At 40.7% G+C, this 26252-nt stretch overlaps 1 protein-coding gene across 10 annotated transcripts in view; it reads left to right on the forward strand.

Annotated features, from left to right (window-relative positions):
• The window catches only part of CACNB2 (calcium voltage-gated channel auxiliary subunit beta 2), a 384840-nt gene that overhangs the window by 170199 nt on the left and 188389 nt on the right, over nucleotides 1–26252 (forward strand). The window contains exon 1 of one of the 10 annotated variants that reach the window (XM_078450380.2): nucleotides 17315–17616. The exons of the other annotated variants lie outside the window; for them this stretch is intronic. Within the exon in view, the coding sequence (XP_078306506.1) occupies nucleotides 17566–17616 (51 nt within the window). The 5' untranslated portion in view covers nucleotides 17315–17565. Of the gene's footprint in view, nucleotides 1–17314; nucleotides 17617–26252 lie in introns of those variants that run through there. 10 annotated transcript variants of the gene reach the window in all.

The following is a 26252-nucleotide window of genomic DNA, read 5'->3' on the forward strand; positions in this document are numbered from 1 at the left end:
CCTTCTCTGTGGGTGGTGTCATCAGGGAACCTCCAGGCAGGAACCCCGAAATCCACCTGATTTAGGAAGGCTTTAACCCTTAGGGGCAGAGCACTTTAGGTCACTGCTGGGAAAACCTACCTTTTCTTCTCCCACGAGAACCCCTTCCACGCTTTTGAGGATGTCAGTATGCTTACCTAAAGCTTTCTTCCTCTTTCAGTCCCAACACCTTTTAAAATGCATTTATATATTTAATATTCCTTGTCTTTTTTTTAAGCATGGAAGTAATCTGACAATAACTCTCCAAGTAAATAAGCCTTATGAAATAAATTAAAATTATAATTATAAATCCGGTAAAATTTAAAGTCTCCTAAGTATTCGATATGGCACATAAACTTACTAAGTTTTCAACTGAAAATCCCGAGTCTAAACCAATTATTCAGTTACCTACTTTAAGTTGAAATGAAAAAGCTCACCTTCCAAATTCTCTTAAATGTTAAAAGTGCGTAAAATACAAAGCATTCAAGTCTCCTTTGCATGAAAATGCTGATTCTATTCGTTTAGTCATTGAGACACATTAATTTTAAATTTTTCTAGGCTTCCCCTCCGAGGAAATAATTTATATTCTCCTTCCTCAGCCAGTTAAGATTATAGAATGACCAGAAATGTTGGCCCAGACTCTGAATGAATCCTTGTCAATACCACGAGACAGGCCTAGCCCTCCTAAGGTCACTTTATCAATGTCCTTTGAACATATTTATTTAGGGAGATGAGAGTGTGGGTTGGGGTGGGGCTGTCCAAAGTTCTCCTCCGCTTCTTGGTTTCACCACTGTGTGCTCTGGGTTGTACTTCATTGTTCTTCAGTTTTTAAGATTTGTAAATCCCTTTTCTGCCTAACTGTAAAAAAACAAAATTCGTAAACCCAGCCCACTTTTTTATGTATCTTCTAACACTTAGGACTGTGCAACTCTCTTGGAGGACATTCAGAGGATATCCAGCTGATCTCCAGAGAGCTCTCAGGACTGACTTTTTTTTGTCACGGTGTTCAAGGTCACGCCGGTGACAGTTACTGACTGAGAGACAGAGCAAGTGACTGCTGACCTCTAGAGGATGCTCGATGCAATAAATGATCATTTTTCTGTGCTTGGTTATAATGAACTTGGGATAGTTCAAGTAAAGTGCATAGCCCAGGCCTGGCACATAGTAGGGGCTCAGTAACCATTATCTTTCATTATGGCTACATCCAGTAAATAACTATCAATAAAAAATATTCATATGTAAATGAGAAACTTTTACACACACGTTCAGCTGTTTGGTGTTGTGTATCCCCTATCTTCCCTTTGTTTTGACTGGTATTTTATTAACCTAGTATTCCAGTATAAGTTACCTGTATAGCCGAGTTTCTCAACCTCAGCATTGTTAACATTTTAGGCTGGATAATTCTTCGTTGTGGAGGGATGCCCTGTGTACTGGGATTTAGCAGCCTCCTTGGTCCCTACCCACCAGATGTAAGTAGCAACCTCTCTGCAGCTGTGACAACCAAAATTGTCTCCAGACCTTGGCACATGTCTTCTGGGGAAGCCAAAGTCACCCCTGGTCAGGGTGAACCACTGTTTCATGGTGACACCAATTTGTGGTGTTTTTTTTTTTTTTTTTCAATTATTTTTGTCTTTGCTTCTCCGAACTCGGTTCCTATCTCGGGAGTTTTCTGTCTTTTGCCCTAACAGCAGCATAGAGAGTATGTCATCACCTCCTTTTTCTCCCAAGCTCAGGGCCTAAAGATGGGAATGCAATTGAGATTAAATTCAAAGCCTTATTGAAATTAGTAATCAACCTATTAGGGGAAAGAATGTTTCCCATAACCCATAAGATAGCACTTCTTGTGAGCCTGACGTTTGCCGTTTAAGAGACTTGCAGATGTATTCCGTTGAGACAAATGGTATGTTCCCACAGTAATACACAACATCGTCGTCTTCTCGTTCATCATTTTCAAAGAGCTCTTTCCATTTGGGGTTTGCTGCAAAAATAATGGCTGGTAGGCCCATCTATTTACGATAAAGTTACTTCCTCTCCATTAAAAATATTACAGGTTTTCGCGGAAAGGAATCCCATTTATTAGAGGCTTCTGGACAATCAATAAATATGTTGACGTGAAGTGTGAAATACCAATGACTACATGGTAACCTCAGAGTGTTATTAGCTTTTTATATTCAGTAAATATTGAATATTGAGTGAATGGAGATTGAGAGTAACGTACACTGAATTACGTCACGTGGAAACTCTATATAATTATCCTAACACCAATGTTGTAGTTAATAGCTTTAAGGAAGAGAGAGTTGTTATAATACCATTGTGTAATGCCGTTAACAGTTGGGATTTGGAAGAAAGGGGAAAAAAAACGTTTAATTGACCAACCTTTCAAAAAATAACCCTAAGGAATATTTCTGTTGTTAATGAATTTGAATATTAATTATATTGTTCATTTTGAATAAGAAACCTAGAAAGATGCTTGACTATGCTATTCAGTAAATTGTTACATCAGTAAAAATCATAGAGTTCCCACCCCCTTGTTTTTCCTTTTTGTTTAAGTCTCAAAAATTACTTGCAGAGAGGTAAAAACATATTTAGACAATTGAAATTCCACAGTTCATCTTCTCATATCCATGGAAAAAAAAAGTAAGTTAACCTTTCTAAACATTCATCCACAATAACTGACCCAGTCTATCACCATTGCCCTCAGTTACCTCTTGGGCACTTTTTTGTTTGTTTGTTTATTTATTTTTGAGAGGGGGGGAGGGGCAGAGAGAGAAGGAGACAGAAAATGAAGCAGGCTCCAGGCTGTCAGCACAGAGCCCAACGCAGGGCTCGAACCACGAACCGTGAGATCGTGACCTGAGCTGAAGTCGGACGTTTAACCGACTGAGCCACCCAGGTGCCCCCATTGGCTATTTTTTATTTACTCGTGGGCTGAAAAACTTGGTAGTGCATATTCTAGTGGATTTGCACTTAGGTATCAAGCAACCCTTGTTTGATTTTGAGCAAATTTTGGAATGCCCCCAAAAGTCATTTTATTACAAGCAGAACAACCATAGCCAAGAAACTAAGGGTTTGACTAAAAGAATCATTGCCTTACTTAATTTACTTGATTTGTGGTTAGAATTACTGTTGACAGCGCTGAAGGGGAACAGAAAGTCCACATTTTTCCTTCTAAGGAGACTATTAGTAAACTCTTCACATACCACAAAATGCAATATTCCTGAAGAGCAAGCCAGGAGGAAGATGTGTCTCTTCAACACAGAGGGAATTAGGAAAGCAAGAACAGCCTTTCATAGAGAAAGCCGCTGAGCTCTGGGATGTTTTTCTCAGTTGAGTGAGAAGTTGATTTGGAGCCTCTGCAAGCTCTCAAAGCCCTCCGTACCCCCAACAGAACCAGTCACATTCATTTCTTCGATCAACTTGGAATATGAATGTGACGATATAACTAGACTTTGAGAGATGGCTTCAGCATGTGTTTTAGCGTTTTGTGTTCATTTAGGAATACCACAGTACCTTGGGGATGTAACCCACTTCTTCCACGGGCTCCCCGTAGAGCAAATCAGTGATTCAGAAGGCGTGCGTCCGTGTGTGTGTGTGTGTGTGTGTGTGTGTGTGTGTGTGTATTAATAGCCTCAGTACTCCAGATAGTCCACAGCCACAGGAGCCATGACTTCCTATGAGTTCTAACCTGCAGAATGAAGCTATCTCTTGCTCTCGGCCCCATCTTTGTAAATTCTGGGAGGAGTTGGGGGTTGTCAATAGTGAGAAATCTCCTGGGATGAGAAAGCTCCCTCGGGTGTATTAAACTCTGATTTCCAAGAGAGCTTCGCTGATGGCAGGAATCATTACAACGAGCTCGATGACACCCAGAAAATACTGTGACTCATCTTTCAGTGATGAAACCTCATGGCTTAGAATAAGCAGGCAGTGAGCAGATATTTCATGGTTAGTATTTGTTGATTATTAAGGGTCTTTGCTGTTCACTGACTCTGTGTTTTGTTGTTTGCTTCCTTTGTAAATATATGTATGACAATTTCTTGCTTTATGTAAACATCCTACATTTCTATAATTTTACAAGATGACCTTGGAGGAGATGAAATAAAGAGATTAGAAATAATGATTTGAGAGGGTGCCTGGGTGCCTCCGTCAGTTGAGCATCCGACTCTTGGTCTCGACTCAGGTCATGATCTCAGGGTCAGGGGATTAAGCCCCGGGTTGGGCTCCACACTGAGCCTGGAGCCTGCTTAATTTTCTCTCTCCCCCTCTGTCCCTCTCCCACACTTGCTCACTCTCTAAAATAAAAAAAAGAAGTCATGACTTTGAGGGCTATGAAATATGTCTAACTACACGATTTCATTTCTTCCAGATAAAGTGGGAAAAATAAAAAATTTTACAAAAGAAAATAGGGTGGTATTTTATGTTAGTTATATTAATTTCTGATTTGAATGAATGTGAAAGAAACAATTACTGTATTTGTGAGCCTAAAGCTCAAAGTAGATGACAAAGTGTCAAAATGACATTAAAGGAATAAATTCCCAAAACGTCTTATTTTTGCATTAGATACCAGAGCTCTGTAAGTCATTTTACATTAATAGACTTTTGATGTTTTTATATGCACAGCGTTCACAAATGCATTAAATATAAAAGTTTTACTCTCTGCCTGCAAACACCTACGAATATCTTTTAAGATGAAAAAACAGTTTTAGAAACCAAATGCATATAGAAAATTGCAACCCAAAACCACCACCTTTTCTATAGTTAAGCAAATGATGGCGAGCAAACTCCCATAGAACCCCTCCAAAAAATGTCTAAAAGAATAGAACATTTCCCAGCAGCCCCCAGAAACATCTCTCTGCCTCCTTATCCCTTCTTCTCACCACCCCTGCCTAGAAGTCACCACTAGCCTGCCTTCTTAACTTTGATGGTGATAAACTTGATTTTTGCAACAGTTTATCTTTTCGCTCCCATACACATCCCTATTCTCTATAGAGTCGTTTTGCCTAGTTTTGCGTTATGAAACTATGTAGATATGCTTTGGAGGCTTGCTTTTTTTTCCCCCTAAATATTATGTTTCTAGGATTGGTCTTTGATGTTTGTTTGTATAATCCATTGTAGAGACTCTATCATAATTTCTGTGTCCTCTCTACTGTTGATGAACATTTGGGATGCTTCTAGTTTTTGAGGACTAATAGAATTATAGTGCAGTAATTATGAACCTGACTCATCAAGAGAAGGTGCCCTTGGGTTCCATATATTTAATGAAGGAATACATGGAATCAGAGATCACTTACATCATCATGCACCTGTGTTATTTTTGCGCACTTAAAGGAATGGGTTTTAATACCAGAAAAATCACTTACTAGGAATGTCCTAATGAAAAGGTAGAGTTACGTTTGGTCACTACAGTGAACTGGAGAACAGAAGCCTAGGACGTGACCTGTTCCTAGTAGATGTTCCTATCCTTTTATTCTCCTATCCGGAAATATTAGTAGTGAATTTCTTTCAGGTACGTTTTAAGAAGTAAGAATGTGATTGCAGTTCTTCGAACGTATCAAAATGAAACAATATAAACTAGTTATCTCAGTCTTAAAGTCATTTGTAGGGGCGCCTGGGTGGCTCAGTCGGTTAAGCGTCCGACTTCGGCTCAGGTCACGATCTCTCGGTATGTGAGTTCGAGCCCCGCGTCGGGCTCTGTGCTGACTGCTCAGAGCCTGGAGCCTGTTTCAGATTCTGTGTCTCCCTCTCTCTCTGACCCTCCCCCGTTCATGCTCTGTCTCAAAAATAAATAAACGTTAAAAAAAAAATTAAAAAAAAAAGTCATTTGTAGAAAATGACATATGCCATTAATAACCTGCTGATATACAACAGATAGAACATTATGCACAATGGTACAATGTAGGGAATACGCAATATACCATATACTAAAATAGAGAAAAATACTATTTTAAACATCTTACTGAGCATAGGAGTGAAGGTAACAGCAAGGAAGGCAAATGAATCTTGGCTAATCACTTTCGCTTTTGAAGAATTAATAGGTCATTCATTTATTCATGCACCAAGTATTAATTAGACGCCATCTGTGTATTAGACCACAGTGATTCTAAGACGAGTGCATACAGCTATTGCTTATGAAGTGCTATAGACTTAGAGGAAGAGAGGGATATTAGGTAACTCTTTGCATAAACAGAGTGATTGGTACCGTGACAGAGGACTATGCAATGGACCACAAAGGGAGGCTCTCCCCCCCTGAGAAGATCAGGGAAGGCTTCTGAAAGAAAGAGAAGCTTGAATTGGGTCTTAAAATATGGGTGGAAGTCAGCCCAGGGAGTTGCAGGTGGGACTCATCCCACAGCAGAAATTTTGCTATCATTGCCATCACAAATAATGAATGGAGGAGGGCCTGGGCAGCTCAGTCGGTGAAGCATCCCACTCTTGATTTCGGCTCAGGTCACGATCTCACAGTTCATTAGATCGAGCCCTGCATCAGCTCTGGGCTGACAGCTCGGAGCCTGCTTGGGATTCTCTGTCTGCTCTCTCTCTCTGTCCCTCCCCCTGCTTGCTCTCTCTCAAAATAAATGAATAAATACACATTTAAAAAATTATTCAAAAAATAATGAATGGATGGTAGTGATACAGAAATATTCGAGGAGAAATAAACCAGTCGGGAAGTGAGTAACATAGAATGAGCAACAGAAATTATGCTTTAAAAATAGTTTGTGTTTGTTGGGACCTTAATGTGCGCCAGACACAAGGCTAAGCACTTCCCGTATGTTATCTCGCATAGTCCTCACATTCGCCCCATGGAAGATGTACAGTTAGTGTCCCCAGGCGTGACGATAGTCACAGCGATACAGTGACCTGTGCTTAGAAAGGCCCTAACTTTGGGTTAATGCTCTGCCAGTGCCATCTTGAAATTTTTAATAACTTTGGACAAAGGGTGTCACATTTCCATCCTGTGCCACACCCTACGGGTTATGTGGCCAGTCCAGAGTGTTTTTGCAGGAGGAAAGTCACGTGCCCTGGATCACATAGCTATTAAGCTGAAGACTCTAGCCTAGTTCTTCGGGACGCTGATTCCTACTGTCTTAACTCCTGTGCCTAGTCTCTTGTGCCTTCTGTTGTCAAGACAAATGAATAACAGAAGGTAGGAGAAATTGCAATTAATCCAAGTATACCGCCATGGAAAGAAAACACAATCAGTAGATCAAAAGAAAAAAAATGGACTGAATGCTACTTTAGGAATGAGCGAAACGTGATTTCCTCATCAAGCCTCCCTCAAGTTAAATGTGGAAATCCAACACAAGTAATTAGTAATGTAAAGCCTTATTCCCCAAGTAAACAGAGCTTTGAATTCCAAATCATGTTCCACGGTGACTGTGCTGAATCTTGGTCATCCAAAGTGTAATTGGATGTTGACCCAACTCTGCTCTTTCTTGGTAGTTTATGCAAGAAAAGCCAAGAGTGGAAGATTCGTGGTGTTAGCGTCCAGGGGAAAGGAGCAGATGGGAGGAAGAGAGACAGCCAGCTCCTCCTCCGTCAGACTCCTCATCGGTACTGCTGTGCCCTCTGACTGCATTAGATTAAGAATTGAAAATAAATAAGATCGCATTTGATCTTTTTTATTTTTAACATTTTTTTTTATTTTTTATTTTTTTTTATTTTTGAGACAGAGAGAGACAGAGCATGAACGGGGGAGAGGCAGAGAGAGAGGGAGACACAGAATCGGAAGCAGGCTCCAGGCTCTGAGCCATCAGCACAGAGCCTGAAGCCGGGCTCGAACTCACGGACCGTGAGATCGTGACCTGAGCTGAAGTCGGCCGCCCAACCGACTGAGCCACCCAGGCGCCCCTCACATTTGATCTTAATAAGCACAGCTCACTTGGAGGAAGTTTTACTTGAAGGCGTCCTCATTTTCCTTTGGAATATGGCGGTTTACTCCTCTCACCAGGGGATGTGCTTCAAATTTTTATTAGTGCTTCGAGTTAATTCAGAAAGTAGGAAGTAATGGCTTTTTTAAAAGCATTTCCTTGGACAACCCTTCCTTGAGCACTAATAAGTCAAAGTTCCGTGATAGTAAAAAATGATATGTTAGAACATTCCTGATTTGTTCATTCTGTTTTTAGAGAAAGCCTTGAAATATGTTCTTATGTTATTCCAAAGCACCTGTGGACTTCAGGGTCCAAGACAAGTGACCACAAAAGAACATGCCTATGATATGAAGAACATGTTTTTTTATAAGTGTATTCATTACGTGTTCATAACAAAAACAACATAATTCTCTTTTGATGCATTTCTTCAGCCTCCAAAAGTATCAGATGTACTTAAATGCTGTCTTGTGGAAATATGCACATCTGGAAATACTAAGTTGCACCAGCAGTGTTTTTAATGACCACGTTCATGCCTGTACTCGACGAAGGGCAGAAGTTTAAGACTAGCTGACTGACTTCCTCTCATGAATGGGCAGGGTTCAGCACGCAAGGGCTCCTGGAGCCAGGACTGAGTGGGGACCAGCAGGGCTGGTGTCAGACTTTGGGGCAAAGGGAACTTGTATCAAACGCCTGACCGAAGGCAGAATGGGAACTGCGGACAGGTCAGAAGTACCAAATTCTGGAAGCAGATAGAAAGTTAGGACTGGATACGATAAAGAGCTGCCTGTGGAGAGGTTAGACTCTGCAGCCAGTTCTGGAAGGATCCAAGGTACCCAGACACAGGGTGTTTCATGGCAACTTCAAGGGCTACTTTTCATGGTATTCATTCAAGAGCCACAAGAATTCAAGGCTCAAAGACTGAATCGTGAGCAATGATGAAACCCGAGGAGAAAAGACAAGAATCTACATGGCCCTACTGCAATAGTTTTCTATCTTCGCTGCACATTAGAATCATCTGGGGAGCTTTGAAAACTCTTCATGCCCAAGCTGTGTCCCAGACCAATTATGTCGGAATCTCAGGGGGTACAATTCAGGCATCGGTAAAGCTTAAATCTCCCCAGTGATTGCACATTGCAGCAAGACTGGTTTCAAGGCAGTGGCGGTGTTTACCTGATTTAACCACTTATGTGTCATATGCGTCACAATTCACACATTAACCATATTATACTTGCGTATACTTACACGTAAGGTTCAGTTAGGTAGTTGATCTACACACACGCTTAAGGAGTTCTGCTTATCATAGTGCTCATGATCAAAAACTGGGGGCCTGTCGGGGCGCCTGGGTGGCTCAGTCGGTTAAGCATCTGACTTCAGCTCAGGTCATGATCTCGCGGTTCGTGGGTTAGAGCCCCACACCAGGCTCTGTGCTGACAGCTCAGAATCCTGCTTCGGATTCTCTCTCCCTCTCTCTCTGTCCCTCCCTTGCTTCTGCTCTGTATCTCTCTCTCTCTCTCTCTCTCTCTCTCTCTCTCTCTCTCTCAAAAATAAATAAACATTAAAAAAATGTGGTTGTGAATATATTTTTTTCCTCAGGGTTGCTACTTCTAAATCATCCTGTAATAAAAATAATGGTGTCAGGGAGATGGAAGCTTTAAAAATGTGTCAGTGTTTACAGTAAAAACTAGGGAGTAAATGTTTACATTTTTATAATTTACACTAAATTTACATCTAGAAAACTAGGATTAATTTCGCTACCTCATTGGAGGAATTAGTAAAATGAAATCACATGATAAGAACCATTACATTTTAGCTCATGATCATATTTTTATTTATTTATTTGTTTATGAGGAGAGAGAGAGCACGTATGTGCGAGCACAAGCAGGGGAGGGGCACAGAGAAGGGGACAGAGGATCTGAAACAGGCTCTGCACTGACAGCAATGAGCCCAATGTGGGGCTCAAACTCACAAACCAGGAGATCATGACCTGAGCCGAAGTGGGACCCTTAACTGAGCCACCCAGGTGCCCTGTTCATGATCTTATTTTTAGCCTTCTGTGTTTCTGTAGTTCCTTTATCCCTAATTCATTGTTTCCCCCTAGATCTATTTTTAAAATCTATTTTCTGGGTGCCTGAGTGGCTCAGTTGGTTGAGCGTCCGACTTCGGCTCAGGTCATGATCTCATAGTTTGTGGGTTCAAGCCCCGCATCAGGCTCTGTAATGACAGCTCAGAGCCTGGAGACTGTTTCATATTGTGTCTCCTTCTCTGTCTCTGCCCCTCCCCCACTCACACTCTGTCTCTCTGTCTCTCAAAAATAAATAAATGTTAAAAAAATTAAAATCTATTTTCTTTACTTATTTTATTCTATTGTACTGAATTTATAAATTCCTGTTTTTAAAACTTATGGCTGCAGGGCACCTGAGTGACTCAGTCGGTTGAGCGTCCGACTTTGGCTCAGGTCACGATCTCTCAGTATGTGAGTTCGAGCCCCGCGTCGGGCTCTTTGCTGCCAGCTCAGAGCCTGGAGCCTGCTTCGGATTCTGGGTCTTCCTCTTTCTCTCTCTGCCCCTTCCCCGCTCATGCTCTCGCTCGCTCTCTCTGTCAAAAATAAACATTAAAATTTTTTTTTAAAACTTATGATTGCTAGCGCTAGGAGGTGGGGGAAATAGGGAGAGGATAGTAAAAGGGTGCAGACTTTCAGCTACACCATGAGTAAGCTTTGAGCATCTAACATACAACAGAGTGACTACGGCTGACAACACTAAATGTTCCCACACACGCTACAACAAGATACCACATGGGGCCATGAATGTGTTGACTGAACTGGATAGGAAGCATCCTTTCACAACGTATACATATATGTCAGACCACCGTGATGCACACTTGAGGTATCTTGCGGTTTTGTATGTCAATTGCACCTGCCTAACGTTGGGATTTTACAGATAACACAGAGCAGTCATAAAAACCACATTCATTATTTAATCCTTAAAATGTTTGGCAGACTTGACTTAGGTGTAGATTGTATGATCGATCGGCTTGTAAATGCAGCAGGCTGTCAGCTAGGCTCCTTCCAGAACCCACCGAGTCAACAAGCTTTTTCGAATACGAGTTAAGTGAAAATTCGGTTCAGCCAGCAAGTGCCAGTTGTTATGACTGACCTTTCTAACCTGAATTAATTGTGGATCTCCTAGAGATTATACCTGGAAGCTCTGACTGATTGAGACCACTGTATAAAGTCATTTTCCTCCAGCGTGTTTATTGGAATAGCAATTTTAGAACTTCTAGTAGGAGCAGCAAGTCATTAGCCTCTCTTTAGAGTGACTAGTTCAACGACCTCTCTTTATATCGGAAGCTTCTGAGGCTCCGGGCGTGTCCAGTAACTTAACAAGTTAGTTAATGGCAACAGGGTTGGAACTAACTCAGTTCTACTATCTCTGAGTCTAGTGCACTTTCTTCTTTACCGAATGTACTTCTAGGTTTGACTCGACTGTGGACCAGACCGTACTCCGAGAGAGCACGTTCCTGGTGGTAACATTTAAGCTGAAACTAGCAGGATGAACAAGCCATCTGTTCTGTATTCACTCTATTGGGAAGGCGAATATTATATACACACATCCATACTTTGGGTACCTTCGACTGTTGCTACAAGCTATAGCGAAAACCAAACAGGGTCGTGTGATGGAGAGTAGTTTCACCTTGGTCCTAGAGGTCAGGTCTTCTTTGAAGCGATGAGTTTCACTGAATGGTGTAAGAAGGAGGCAGCCATGTGAGTGTCCATGGGGAAAGCATCCCAAGCGGATGGAAGAACAAATACAGACCCCTGACACAGTCTGGGGACATAGGGAAGGCCAGTGTGGCTTCAGCATGGCACCCACAGGCAGAGTGAGGGGATATGAGGTCAGAGATGTGGCCGGGAGCCAGTTCTCACCAGCCCTACGCACCGTGCATTTACAGCTGCAGTGAGAAACTATTAGAAGGTTTTAAGCAGCAGAGCGATTGAAGTGAATTCATGCTTTAAAAAGCCAACTTTGGCAATCTGTGGAGATGGGACAGCAGCCATGACATGAGTCAGGGGCTATTGGTAAGCAGGTCACGAGAGAGGTGGCAGGTTGGCTAGAGTGGACAGGACTTGCCGGTGAGTTTTTTAGTCTAGTCACAGGAGGGTAGAGGTTCTATTCGCTGCAGTGTGCAAGACTTGGGTGCTGGGGAGAACAATCAGGAGTTCTTTGGAGACGGGTGAACTCAAGAATCCTACTGGAAATCCACGGGCAGGTGTCCAGTTGGTGCTACATGTAAGAGCCTGGAACTCAAAGGCCTGGAATATTTAGGAACACCTCACAGAAATTGGGAGTGGGGAATCCAAGAGTAGGGAATAATTATTCCCTTGATTCAGGTGAGAAGTGAAGATTTGAGGAGGAAAATCCTTCAGATGGCAGGATAGAGAAGGGCTGGGAGAAGAGAGTTATGAAATGGGATATGTGTGTGTTGGGGTATCTCAAAAACACAGTGCAAAACCCAGTACTCACCTCCTTAGTCCCCAGCACATACCTCGTACTGCAGAATCCAGTGGCAATCGTTTGAAAGGGTCATACTGAAACATTATGCATAACACATTAAATTATGTTGGTTCATTCAACTACCATAGAAAGAAATTAGCAGTTTTTCTTATAGATAACTCTAGAAAGACATTGAATGATAAAGAAAGAGAGTTTTATTACGTTAAATGCAGGTTGCAAGTACCAAAAAATTCTAAACTATATTTTTTGAAGTCAGATTTACAATAGAACAGATCCATGGGAGGGATAAACTGGTCAAAGTGTCTCTCCCCACCCCCACCCCCAAACACCCTCTCCTCCTTTTATTTTTCCTAGCATAGTCTGAAGAAGCAGCTTTGATGTAGATAAAATTATGTGGCTCTTTATTAATAACAGTACTCAGGGATATTTTCAAGTAGATCTTAGCCAATAATGAGGGAAAGCAAACAGTAGAGAAGCGTCCCTTTCAGCTCGTATAATTGGTCAGCTGTGATGTGCTTGAAATTAGCATGTTGTTTCAAATACAAAGTTGTTTGGCCCATGCAAGTTCTTAACTAATGGTAAAATTAAAAATCATATATATATATATGGCAGCTCTTTTATCAAGGAGGCAGGAAGGGCAAAAAGCTAGCTGAGTTCCATCCACTGCTAGATTCTTTATGAAATTAAAGGAGGGGAGCTTCATCAGAGTGGCTCCAATTTAAATGAAGATTCTCCCCTCACCTACAGCTCGATGAATTAGGGGCACAGTTGATAATAGACTATTTACGGGAATAAAATATAAGGAAAGAGATTTAACAGTACAGCTCTTTGGGTTAAATAGTACAGCTGTGGGGAAAAAGCTGCTTTGCTTTTCCTCATAGGTCATCCGAATCAATGACCAGTAGGAATTTGTTGGATTTTGTTGTCACGTGTCATAACAAGATTTTTTAGTGACAACATATTAGTCGGGTGGAAAGAAAACTCAATCATAGATGCGACTGTTTTCATTTTGTTTTGTTGTTTGCTTTTCCTATGGCATTTGGAACTGTTTCTTATTTTTATGTCTTGAGGAAAACAATGTGTTTAGCTGTTATTTACCAAAAACACATGTGAGGTTTAGCGTGTACCCACACGTTAGAGTTTTGTTTTGCTATTATGATTCACTGTCTGGCTAATGCACGCCATAATTATCCGTATTTGTACACATATCATGGCCTTTTGTAATCAAAGACGACACTACTGATGGCAGGAGCTCTCAACTGGGGTGTGGTCAAGGGAATTTTTTCACAACCCTTGCCAGTTAGATAAACAGTCTGGCCTTTGAAGTCTGGAGTGGCCACTCGAAATACGTTGATTCCCAAATCTTGCCTTTTTTTTTTTTTTTTTTTTGTCTCCTGGCAACATAACCTACTTCTACTTTGGCCACCACCTCCCCATCCAAAAAAGTCTTGCTGGTGCTTTAAAGTTGAAAACAACAAATGGGAAAGTTGCCTCCGCTTGAGGATCCAGTACTACGGAAGCTGTCCTTCCGGCCTTCTGTTTCTGCAGACAGATAATAACAATTCTGCGCACGAATGTAGCAGTAAAGAGAACCCTTCTCTTGGCAGATTGGTGAGCATGCTTCTTGAGTTATGGAAATAGCACTCCAGGAGTTCTCTGGGCCCGATGTCAATTTCATTAAGCCTTTTTAACAGTTTAGCAAAGACAACTCGGGGGCAGCTTGGGGTATGGAGGAAGGGAACTGGAAACAAGCTAAGGCAAAAGATTGGTGCTGTGAATGCCTGCTGGAACAGCAGAAACCTCCAGTCTTTTCCTCTGAAATCCGACACTGAGCTAGCCAGTGGTCTCTGTGGGCTTCTCCTGTAGAAAATCACAGAATAACCAGGCACTTGGCCGGGTTCCCAATTCACAGTGGTCAGCTTCTCTGGTCCTTGTCCTTTGCCTCTCCAATCCTCTCTCCCACTTTGAGGCAACCTGAAAGAGATCTAGGTATGGTTTGAATTTTAGTCAGTCATCTTAGGTTATACTTTAAAGTATATACAAAGGGCACCTTCGGCTTTCTCAGCCTCAGCACTATTGACCTGTTGGGCTGGAAAATTCTTTGTTGCGGGGGACTGGCCTGTGCAATATAGGATGTGTAGCAGCGTCCTTGGCTTCTACCCACTGGATGCCAGTAAACCACCCACCCGTCCCAGTGTGGCAATAAAAAATGTCCCCAGACATTGCTAAATGTCCCCTCGGGGCCAAATCATTCCCAGCTGAGAACCACCCAGTTATAGGAAAGAAAACTCACATTTATCTCGCATCTCTGATCTGCCAGATGGGTACTAGATGTTTTGTGTAGTCCTGACAGTTCTCTTGTGAAGTTTTCTCCCCTTTTCATAGATTAGGAACCTGAGGGATGGCAAGGACAAGTGTTGCTATCTGTTTTGTTTTGTTCTGGGATTTTTATTTTCTAATACTTAACAAGCAAAATGTGTTATCCAGGGAAATTATTTTATACCCAGGAAAGACAGAAAATATTATTTTTAATATTTCATTCTACACTCTGTCTTTTAGACATTCCCTAAATTATAAACACTTAACTTGAAAACTTGCCAAATGTACGAAGAGCCAAAAAATCACCACCCGGGTGCCCTTGCTCTTTCTTTCAACTCCCAGTTGTTTTTTGCTTACCTGAAACCAACATCAGTGATTAGCATTTTTCCATTGTAAGTATCTTTTAGTGGCATTATATATTAATATGGGCTAGACTTGGGAGGCTAACAATCAAACATGTCATTGTCCGAAGCATTTTAAATTGAAAACTCGTGTCCAAGTTTACTTTTTCAAACTTTTCAGAACATTTACCTGAAATAAATGTACGATGAATATGTGTCACAGGTTTTTAAATTCATCATGGAAACTGACAGGATGGTAAAACCAGTGTAAAAGATTATGGAAGCAACCTAAGTATTTACAGTCGCTGAAAGGAAGATAGGGGGCTAAGATTGTTAAATTAGATACAGAACTGGTTACCTCTCTACAGGGCAATAAAACAATCATTTTGAGAGTTATCTTTTCTACAAAATGGAAATCATTAGCATTTTTACTAGACAAATTTGTTTCTGCTGGTCAAATTCATTGGCATTTTTAATAGCTTTCTAAAAGTTAATAGCTACCCTCACAAATATATAAAATATTCTAATCCAAAGTAAATAGTGCGTTAAACAAAGGTTTCTAATTTCCCTAGAAAATTAGATAATCCTTGATTGCCTGTTACACACCTAAAACTTTTGGGGGGTCAAAAAATAATATAAGCCCATTGTAAAAAGTTTGAAAAATACTAAATTTTTTAGGAGAGGAAAAAAATCTACCCTCAAACCACTACCCAGATGCAACCACTATAAATAGACTTCATGTTCCTTACAAGTTTTTCTCTAAATATTTGTAACAGTGGAGTCATTATTATGAAAAAAAAATTGGTAGGCTACTTTTTTTCTTTTACTTATTCTCATATATCATATTTTTTGTTATATAATGAAAGTGTCCTATAAATATTTTAATGTCTGTATAATGATTTGGCATTTTTGTACCATCCTTTTTGCTATTTTTTCTAATTATAAAATTATTTCTTTATTATGAATAAATAACGCACTTAGGAATTTTTCAGACTTATAAAAAATACATAGAAAATAACAGAATGGCCAATAGTGGAGGTACAACCTCATTAAAAAAAATCAAATCAAATCAAATTAAAAAAGGGGCACCTGAGTGGCTCAGTCGGGTGAGCGTCCAACTTCGGCTCAGGGCATGATCTCACACTCCGTGAGTTCGAGCCCCACATCAGGCTCTGTGCTGACAGCTCAGAGCCTGGAGCTTGCTTCAGATTCTGTGTCTCCCTCTGTCTCTGCCCCTCCCCCATTCATGCTCTATCTCTAAAAAATAAACAAACATTTTTTTAAAAATTAAAAAAAAAAAGTAGAATATAGAGGCACCTGGGTGGCTCAGTTGGTTGAGCGTCTGACTTCTGCTCAGGTGATGATCTCATAGTTTGTGAGTTCGAGCCCCACATCAGGCTCCATGCTGATTTTAAAATGCAAAATGTATTCTTAGCTTGCAGGTTATGCGAAATGGGTAGCTGGCTGGATTTGGCCCTCAGGCCGTAGTTTGCCCATGTATGCCCTGCTTGATCCCTCACCAAGACCTGGTGTGTTTCAGATATCTTAAATGTTTCTACTCCAGTGGGTGTGAAATGGTGAATTGTGATTTTCGTTTGTATTCTTGACTCGTAGTGAAGTCAAGCATTTTTTCATGTGTGTTGGCCACTAGGATTTTCTCTTCTGTGGTTTATTTATTGATTTTTCTTTTCCTTTTTCTTTTATATTGTGGGTCTTCCGTTTATGGGCTTTGAGGAGTTCTTTCTCTCCTCTGGATGGTAATCCTTTGTTACATGCTTTGCCGACATGGTCTTAGGGTGTTGTGGTTATTGTTCCATTCTTTAAACTTGTCTTTTGATGAAAGGCGTTTTCAATTTAAATAAAATTAAATTTATCCCAGTGAGATTTGGCTGTGTGGAAAAAAAAAATGTAATTCTCTTGTACATGGGGAATGTGAAAGGTGACCACAAAAGAAAGATCTCACTTTTCTTGTATGCGAAAGAGGAAATATTTCTTCACTGGATGTGAGTAAAAGAATGTTCTCACTTTTGGTCCAAACAGTTTTCAGTCTAGTAGTTTTCTTGAATGCCAACAACCCGTCCAGTTGTGCAATCTGTTGTTCTATAGTAAAGAAAGTATCCTAGTGCCGCCCGTGGGCATGCATTTGACATTGATGAAATGCTACTTGGCTTTCACAAGTTTGCAGGCTTTGCTCTTGCAAGCCAGCTGACGTAACTGGAAGTAGAAAAGGACCCTCCCCCTGGCGTTGCTTAATTGACTTTGATGAGCTTGTCTGCGGTGCCTAAGTGGTTCCAGAACAGAGAGAACTGTTCTAATCTGAAGAACTTGAGAAAGTCACACTGGCTGGCCAAGGCCGCACACCTCCAGCCAGCAGGGAAAAGGAAAGCAGTGGATATGCTGGTCAGCAAAGCAAGACTTGGCTGCCTTGAGCTTTTTTCCTGAGTTCTTGCCCCGGTGAAGCACATTCTTGCTCTCTGGAGAGCCGGGCCCACTCAGAACTGGGCTGGCATGCTTGACCGACGCCTCATGTCGCCTCAGACTAAGCACATCATTCCTGGGGTAAGCATGCGGGCAGGGAGGCAGGCCAGATGCACGGTGTGGTTTTGAGCAAACGGGAATGTCTTTTGTTGCTAATGAGCTCAAGCTACATCACATCACATCACGTTAGTCGCTTCACTTTTTAGGAGTTTTTCTTATCTTGCCAGAAATGTCATTCGCAGTGTGATTATGTAAGTGTTCAGGTGGTTTAAGCAAGTAAAACCAGAACTCTGGTTTTAAAGTGTATCTAATTGAGAACAGTTTAGCAGCTTGGGTTGTGGGGGGGGGGCGGGGACTGGGAGAAACTGGAAGATGAAAATGCTTTTTCCAGCTGTAGACAGTCACTTGTTGCATTGTAGATGACACTGACAGCCCAGCCACTGAGCTACATGTGTAGCTCCTGAGGCCTTTCTGCGTAAATCAAGATGATGTAGCTTCCTGCACGGCTGCCGTTTCAGATTTCCTTGCCATTTGCCGCTTCAAGAATTTGTGAATTTAATGAAATGCAGACCCGCGAGCCTGGCGTTTAAAATCCTTAAGCAGAGAGCTTTGCCACACAGAGGCCGGGTCTTTCGATTTGGAGTGGAACTTTTAAAGAAGAGATCGCATTGTTATTGGAGCCCTTTGAGGAAACACGTCAAGAAAGTAATCATCGTTCTAGAACCCAACTGTAAACGATAGCCTGTGAAAACAAAAACCATAAGCTTACAAGTATCTGTGTTAACAGGACACAAACATGTCACTTTGAAATCAGTGAAATACAGCTTGCCTAGAAATTCTTTCCAAAGTGTCTCTTTTGTTTCCAGTTCCAGGCTACCCTAAATTCATCTAATGAAGAAAGAAAATGCTTGCTAACACACACCTGTGTGTGGTAATTACTGCTTCCTTCCAGGAGCTCTGGGGACAAAAGTATTAGCACGGGCAGGAAGCTGTGACATGCGTTGCTTAATCTATGTGATTTTAATGCCCTTTTATTGGGTCGCGTCTAAAATTTTCTAGGCGCACACTTGGCTTTGCCCCATTCAATTTCGTGTGCCACAGTTGTACTTCTGTTGCCTCTGACATAGCTGCCGATATGCACACTGATTTTCAAGGGTTTCTGAGCAGTAGATACGTCACACACACACGTGTCTGAGCTTTTCAGATGCCACTGGCATTTGATTTAGAAATTAATCAGTACCTGTTTGTCCTGAGGGACATCTGGAATCATCATCCCCATACTCTTGCCTGCTTTCTAAGAATCTTATCACACACAAAATAGCTGTTAAGGTCGTTTCTGCAGAGGCATTGCCTGACGAATTAGGAAAATGTATCATCTGCCACCCGAGTGGCGGAGTACCCCAAATTGCCAAATACATGCCAGCGGTCATTTTGAATATTTTCAGCAGTGAAATTGGGCACAAATACGTCACGGTGGTTTAATTGGGATGTCAGTCTAGATGACTTGAAAATAGTTGAATGATTTATCATGCAGTTAATTTCAGTTCTGTCTTGAAGGATTAGGGGGACTCTGCACAGGGACGTTTTTCAATCCGTTTAAGTTACTTCATCTCCCCAGATCCTAGATTTTTGTTTCCTGTGACCTAATCACTTCTTGTTTTAACTAATACCGGTGTTTGAATAGGCTGCTAAATACGCGGACTTTTGTCTTAATGGTTAAAGTTTAAAATAAGTCCTTATAAAGACCATTCTCTTTCCATTTAACCCCTTCATCCAATCATGCTCAAAATTCCCCAATAATGACAGAAACTATTCTTTCAATTGGGACAATAATATGAATGGATAGGATCCTTTATATACACATATGTATACGGATACATTTATGTGTGTATGTAAATGTGTTATGGAATAACTTTTTAGGATGCTGAATAAGCTGTATGGTCCTTATTTTTCGTTCTAATCAAGTATGGATTTCAGTTTTTGTATCACTGTACTTTTTTAAAGCCACTGCAAATCCCAAATGTACAAAAACACATTTATAAACCATACAGTTAATTCTTATCTTAGATTAAAATGAAATTAATAAGTTCCTAAAGTTTGGTATAGGTAGTTACCTTTTCACTGCCGAAGGCAAAAAAAATGTGAATCTGACTAGTATGTTTGTTGTCTATATATGAATTCTGGTATTGTTGCATTGTTAAGTTTCTTAAACTTGAATATTCTTTTTTTTAAATTTTTTAGCACACGTGCGCGTGCGTGCGTGCGCACACAAACGCACACTTGTGGGGGAGGGGCACAGGGAAAGAGAGGGAGAATCTTAAGCAGGCTCCACACTCAGCATGGAGCCCAACGTGAGGCTCCATCCCACAACCCTGGGATCATGACCTGAGCCAAAATCAAGAGTCAGATGCTCACCTGAGCCCCCCAGGTGCCCCAAACTTGAATATTCTTTATGACTGAAATTGTGTGCACTCCCTCTGTGTCCTTTCCTCCCTTCCTTCAAACCAAAACGATCTCTCAGACTTGTGCAGGGTTTTCTCTTGATGCAGCATGTTACCCACAATTTCACTTTTTTTCTGAATGTGGTTGAGAGCAAGTGTTCGGCTCCAGTCAGGCTTGACTTTAAATATAAGGCCGTTCCCTCCGTAACTGTGTGATTGGCAAACTTAGGTAATTGTAAAATTAAGAAAAATTATACCTGCGTTTCGGGTATTTGTGAGAAATTTTCTTAAAAGTCACAGAGCACATAGACTGCTTAGCACAGTACCTCTAGTTACTAAGGGGACGCACATGCCTATGTCCCTTTTCTGCAGTGTCTGAAAATGCAAGAACTTAGCTCTGAGATCGCAAACCTCTCCGTAGGAGAGGCTAGGGAAACTTGTGAGCAGGTTTTTATTTGCATATTGGGAGGAAAGAGATTAAAATAAATAACAGTCCTGTGACGTGGGACTCCTAACTGGATATCTGGCCCTGGGATCAGAGGGCTTCAAGAGGGCAAGTGGAAACTCTCCACAAACTAAATGTGCATATTTGAGTCTTTGTACCCATTCACATTTTCTAGCTTCAGGAGATTCTCCACGTGGCCTTCACCTCCCAAATGCAAAAGCGCCAGAGCTCCCGGATGGCACTGAGCCTGAAAGAGCAAAAAAGATGATGTAGGTTAAGTATTCTAAGAAGTCTAGGAATTTTTGAATTATTATTCTTTCCGTGTCTTTTACCTGTGCATTGCTAGAGCCGTTTAGAAGGAGAAAAACAAGAAGTTGACGTGTGCCTGTGCATTCTGAGGGGAAGGAGACTTTCTCTTTCTTCCCTTCTGGGTTCTTTGGCTGGTCTCATCATGAAATTGACTTGAAACAGATGAACAGGAAAAAAAACAAATTTAATTTTGTGCCTACGGGAACCCATAAAAATCTGAGGCTCATGTAAATGACCAAAGCAGGCAGCTTTTATGCCTTTTAGAAAAAGAAACAATAAACTTGTGAAGAATTGACAGAACAGGGGTTTGGGCTTGAAGTAGCAAATTAGTGAAGAAATTACAAGGTTTGTTCACACAGTATTTTTGGCCTTGAATTCCCTGTCTTTGGTGGTAAGGATGCTTTCTATTCTCCTGGCACGGAGAGGGTGCCTTCAAATAGGAGATTTATTTTCTGCCCTCAGGGGGACAAAGGAGGGTCGGAGTACCCTTCGTGTACCAGCTGTTTCTTGAGTAACTTTAATTCAAAATAATAAATATGCCCAAATGGCATATCTTGGAGTCGCATATTCTGCTCTGCAGGCCTGCCTTTGAAATCTCCAAGAGGTTTCACAATTCAGAAGTTGAGTTGGTAGATCGTTCCAGGATTTTATTGAATTAGTCTCTTAGCCTTGAAAATAAGTCAGTTAAATTTTAATCGAAGTATAGATGACATACAATATTATTTAGTTTCAGGTATACAACCTGGTGATTTGACATCTATCTATGCACACTATGAAATGCTTGCCACAATAAGTCTGGTTACCGTCTGTCACCATACAAAGTCGTTATGATATAATTGACCCTGTGCCCTATGTTGTACATGACATCCCCATGCTTTATTTTTTTTGTAACTGGAAGTTATACCATTTGGTAATACCAACTGGTGTTATACCACCCATTTTGACCATTGCCCTTCCCCTCTCTCCTTTAGCAACCACCAGTTTCTTCTCTGTATCCACGAATCTGTTTCTGGTTTTGTTTGTGTATATGTTTTGTTTTTCAGATTCCACACATGAGTGAAAGCACGTGGTATTTGTCTTTTTTCTGTCTGACTTATTTCACGCTGCATAATACCCTCTAGGTCCATCCGTGTTGTTGCTAACAGCAAGATTTCATTTATTATGGCTTTTTTAAATGAGTGTGTTCATATGTATGTGTGTGTACACACACACACACACACACACACACACACACATACATATATACCATGTCTTTATTCATTCATCTATTGATGGACACCTAGATGATTTCCAGATCTTGGCTATTGTAAATAATATTGCCATGAACACAGGGGATATATCTTTTTAAATTAGTGTTTTCATTTTCTTTGACTAAATCATACTGAGAAGTAAAATTGCAGGATTGTATGGCATTTCTATTTGTAATTTTTTGAGGTACCTCCATACTGTTCTCCATAGTGGCTATACCAGTTTACATTCCCACCAGCAGTGCATGAGGGTCTTCTTTTGTCCACGTCCTCACCAACACTTGTTATTTCTTGTCTTTTTACTACTAGCCATACTGACAGGTGGAGGTGATACCTCATCGTGATTTTAATTTGCATTTACCTGATGATAGTGATGTTGAGCCTGTTTCCATGTGTCCATTGACTATTTGTATGTCTGCTTAGGAAAAATACATATTCAGGTCCTCTGCCCATTTTTATTTTTATTTTTATTTTTATGTTTATTTATTTTTGAGAGAGAGAGACAGAGTGTGAATGGGGGAGGGGCAGAGAGAGGGAGACACAGAATCCAAAGCAGGCTCCAGGCTCTGAACTGTCAGCACAGAGCCCGACGCGGGGCTTGAACCCATGAACGGTGAGATCATGATCTGAGCCGAGGTCAGACGCCTTATCGACTGAGCCACCCAGGTGCCCCATCCTCTGCCCATTTTTAAATCAGATTGTTTGGGGGCGCCTGGGTGGCTCAGTCGGTTGAGCGTCCGACTTCGGCTCAGGTCATGATCTCGCGGTCTGTGGGTTCGAGCCCCACGTCGGGCTCTGTGCTGACAGCTCAGAGCCTGGAGCCTGTTTCAGATTCTGTGTCTCCCTCTCTCTCTGACCCTCCCCTGTTCATGCTCTGTCTCTCTCTGTCTCAAAAATAAATAAACGTTAAAAAAAAAATTTTAAATCAGATTGTTTGGGTGTTTTTGGTGGTGAACTATATGGTTTTTTAAAAATATTTTGGTTATGAACCCCTTCTCAGATATATCATTTGCCAATATCTCTCTGTTCAGTAGGTTGTGTTTCATTTTGTTGATGGTTTCACAGTTGAGTCTTCAGTAAGAGGCATTTCTATGGAAACAAAATAAAATGAAGGGTTAATGATTAGAGCTAATTATAAACCCGGTCAGAGTTCTGTGGGTCATTGGTCAAGATTCCTAGATTGGACTCAAAGCATTTTCAGATAGAATAAGGACAGGGAGTAGCAATCTGACAGATTTCCTGGTTTGCAGTTTGAGTGTCTCTGGTCATCTTCCTGAGTGGCCACAACAGCAGGCATGAAGATTTTCCAGACATGAGCTGTTGTGGTGATGTCTCTGAAGTTTACATCAAGTTGTCCAGTTATAGTTTGCATGGCTTTGGAAAAAGAACAATGATTCCAAGTCAGAAGTGTGGGAGAAAATTGGACATTTTGGAAAATTGGAAATCGGTTATTTTGGAACGTTATAGCCAGACAGTGGAGAAAACTAGAAGAATTCAGGATCTGGTTAGTTTACAGGTAGAAAACATAACCTCAGAAACAAGTAACGGGACTGGAATCTGATACCCAGAAGGGTTTATTACAGTTTTCCATTGACACAAAATTTTTCTCTGTATAGTTACCCTATTTCTCTCAGAAACAATCAAAGTAAGACTAATTTGTTTGCAAAATAAGTCTAGTCCCATTAAACTTGGCTTGGTTATTTGTATAAGTGCTGTAAAAATAGCAATTGACCGTACAGACTTTTCAAAGTTTGCTTTGCTGAAACTTTTTACAAGGAATTTTAGATTGAACTCTTAAAAGACCTCTTGAGGCTAGGAACCCAAACCAAGGACTTACCATCAAGTCTGCCATCTGACTTTGCCTGTAAGACCTATACATTTGGGTTAATTCCTCCCTTCTTGAGGTTCCCCAAATATCCACAGGTTCCTGAGCCTGCCAGAAAGTGGCCTTCCTAATTCACTTGGTAAGGCTGTCTGGAACCCGTAAGCAAGGTAACAAGCTCTTTTTCCAACAGCCATGATTGGCTGCATTCAGTCAATAGCTTTTAGTTTCTTAAAGCCGTCTGGTCATATTTGATTTTACGCACGTTGTTTTAAAATATGGCATTCTAGTCAAGGCCTTGGTAATATTCCAATTGTGTCCTCTTACAAGGAGAAAAGATTCTTATTAAACTTATGCAAATAACTATATTGCCACAAAAATAAGAATAATCACTGAGTTTTCAAATTCTGGGGAGATCGGGTGGGTCGAAACAGTAATTGTTCTCTCTTTGTTCATGGGAACTCTTTAAAATTGCTGTAGGTCATAGGAAGATGAAGGAGGGGGTAGAAAGAAAAGGTTTTCCTTAAATCTGGAGAAATAAAACATTAAAGAACCAGCAGTGTTTTAAACAAAAAGTCATGAAAATTGTAATCATCCTCATCGGTTTGTTCAGCCCCATGTAATTAATTCTTGTTCTGCTTGAATCCAGTTTTTCCATTAGTTCTGGAAATTTTTACCCAGGTCAGTGATATGATCTTAAAGTTAATAGAAAGCTGTATTCTAGAGTACTGGTCAGAGTCCGTTCCATGAAAGTCTCTGAAGATAAAACATATTTGCAAAAGCATCAGAGTAAAGCAGTAGCTTCTGTAAATGACAAAAGAGTTAAAAATGGCCATGGTTAAAGATCTGATGAGAATTCATTATAATGCAGTTGACAAGGGAATTTGGTTGTTTCTGTAATATGCATTTTAAAATAATAACTAGAATTGTGACTGATGGCATTATACCAGGACACATCAGAGTTTTAGGAATTTCATATAATTTCTGGAACACTTATATTAATAATTTCCATATATATATATTGTAAAGGAAGTTTAGCATCACTTCTTATTTTTTTAACTTTTTTCAATGTTTATTTATTTTTGAGAGAGACAGAGAGACGAGCACAAGTCGGGAAGGGGCAGAGAGAGATGGAGACACAGAATCCGAAGCAGGCTCCAGGCTCCGAGCTGTCAGCACGGAGCCTGATGCGGGGCTCGAACTCCCGAACCGTGAGATCATGACCTGAGCTACCCAAGTGCCCCCTTGTTTTTAACGTTTATTTATTTTGAGACAGAGAGAGAGAGAGAGAGAGAGAGAGAGAGCACACATGAAAGCAGGGGAGAGGCAGAGAGAGAGAGGGAGAGAGAGAATCCCAGGCAGGCTCCATGCTGTCAGCCTAGAGCTGATGCAGGGCTCAATCTCATGAACTGCGAGATCATGACCTGAGCCGATATCAAGAGTTGGACTTTTGACTGAGCCACCCTGGCACCCCAGCATCACTTTTTATTTGAGAGTGCTTCCTATCACCTCTTATTTGATGATTTAACGTATCAAATAAGCCTAATTAGTATAACGTCTCTCTTTTTATAAGGGGTGATGAAATAAATCTTTTGAGATATTCTAGGGACCCTCTAGAAAATCCCAAACTTAGTCTGAAGTCAAAAAGACTTCATTCAGAATTTGATTTGGGGAAGCTTGTTCAAAAATACTGAAAGGTTTTGGGGGGTGCACCTGGGTGGCTTAGTTGGTTGAGTGTCTGACGTCAGCTTAGGTCATGATCTCATGGTTTTTGAGTTCGAGCCCTGCATTGGGTTCTATGCTGTCAGTCTGGAGCCCACTTTAGATCCTCTGTCCCCCTTTTCCTGCCCTTTCCCCACTCATGCTCTCTCTCTCTCACCCTCTCTCTTTCTCTCAAAAATAATAAGCATTAAATTTTTTTTTTAATATTAAAAGGTTTTGGGGACTTGACTAAATAGGATTGTGATCATTATGAAATTTAAGACTTAATTAGCTATTTAACCAAAGTGACAATAAAAGATTATAAAAACAAGTATAGAAGGTTACAAAGTTGTGAGCAAAACTTAGCTCATTTAATATTGAGAAGATTCAGTTTTCCTAAGTAATCCTTTGATTAAAACAAAATGGAGATCAGGAAATTATTTTGGTAAGACACAAAATCTTTGCTTTCTAGGAAGATTACTTAAAAGGTAAATAAAAATTTTTGCAAATCTCTTATTATCAGGAGCAGACCAATAGTTGAACAAAACTTTATCTCTCTTGCAGATGAAAGAAAATTAAGATTTAGTTTTATGTAAGCACACTATTAAAGCTTATTTTTAAAACCTTTATGTTAGTGACTCAACTTTAGCCAACTTGGTTACACAAGAAAAAATTCCCTCTCTCTTTTTTTCTGTCTCTCTTCCCAACTTCCTATTTCCATTCAGTTTGTCCTGGTTTCCCTTTTTCTTATT

This window comes from Panthera onca, chromosome B4, assembly GCF_046562875.1.
Source record: "Panthera onca isolate mPanOnc1 chromosome B4, mPanOnc1 haplotype 2, whole genome shotgun sequence".
NCBI lineage: Eukaryota > Metazoa > Chordata > Mammalia > Carnivora > Felidae > Panthera > Panthera onca.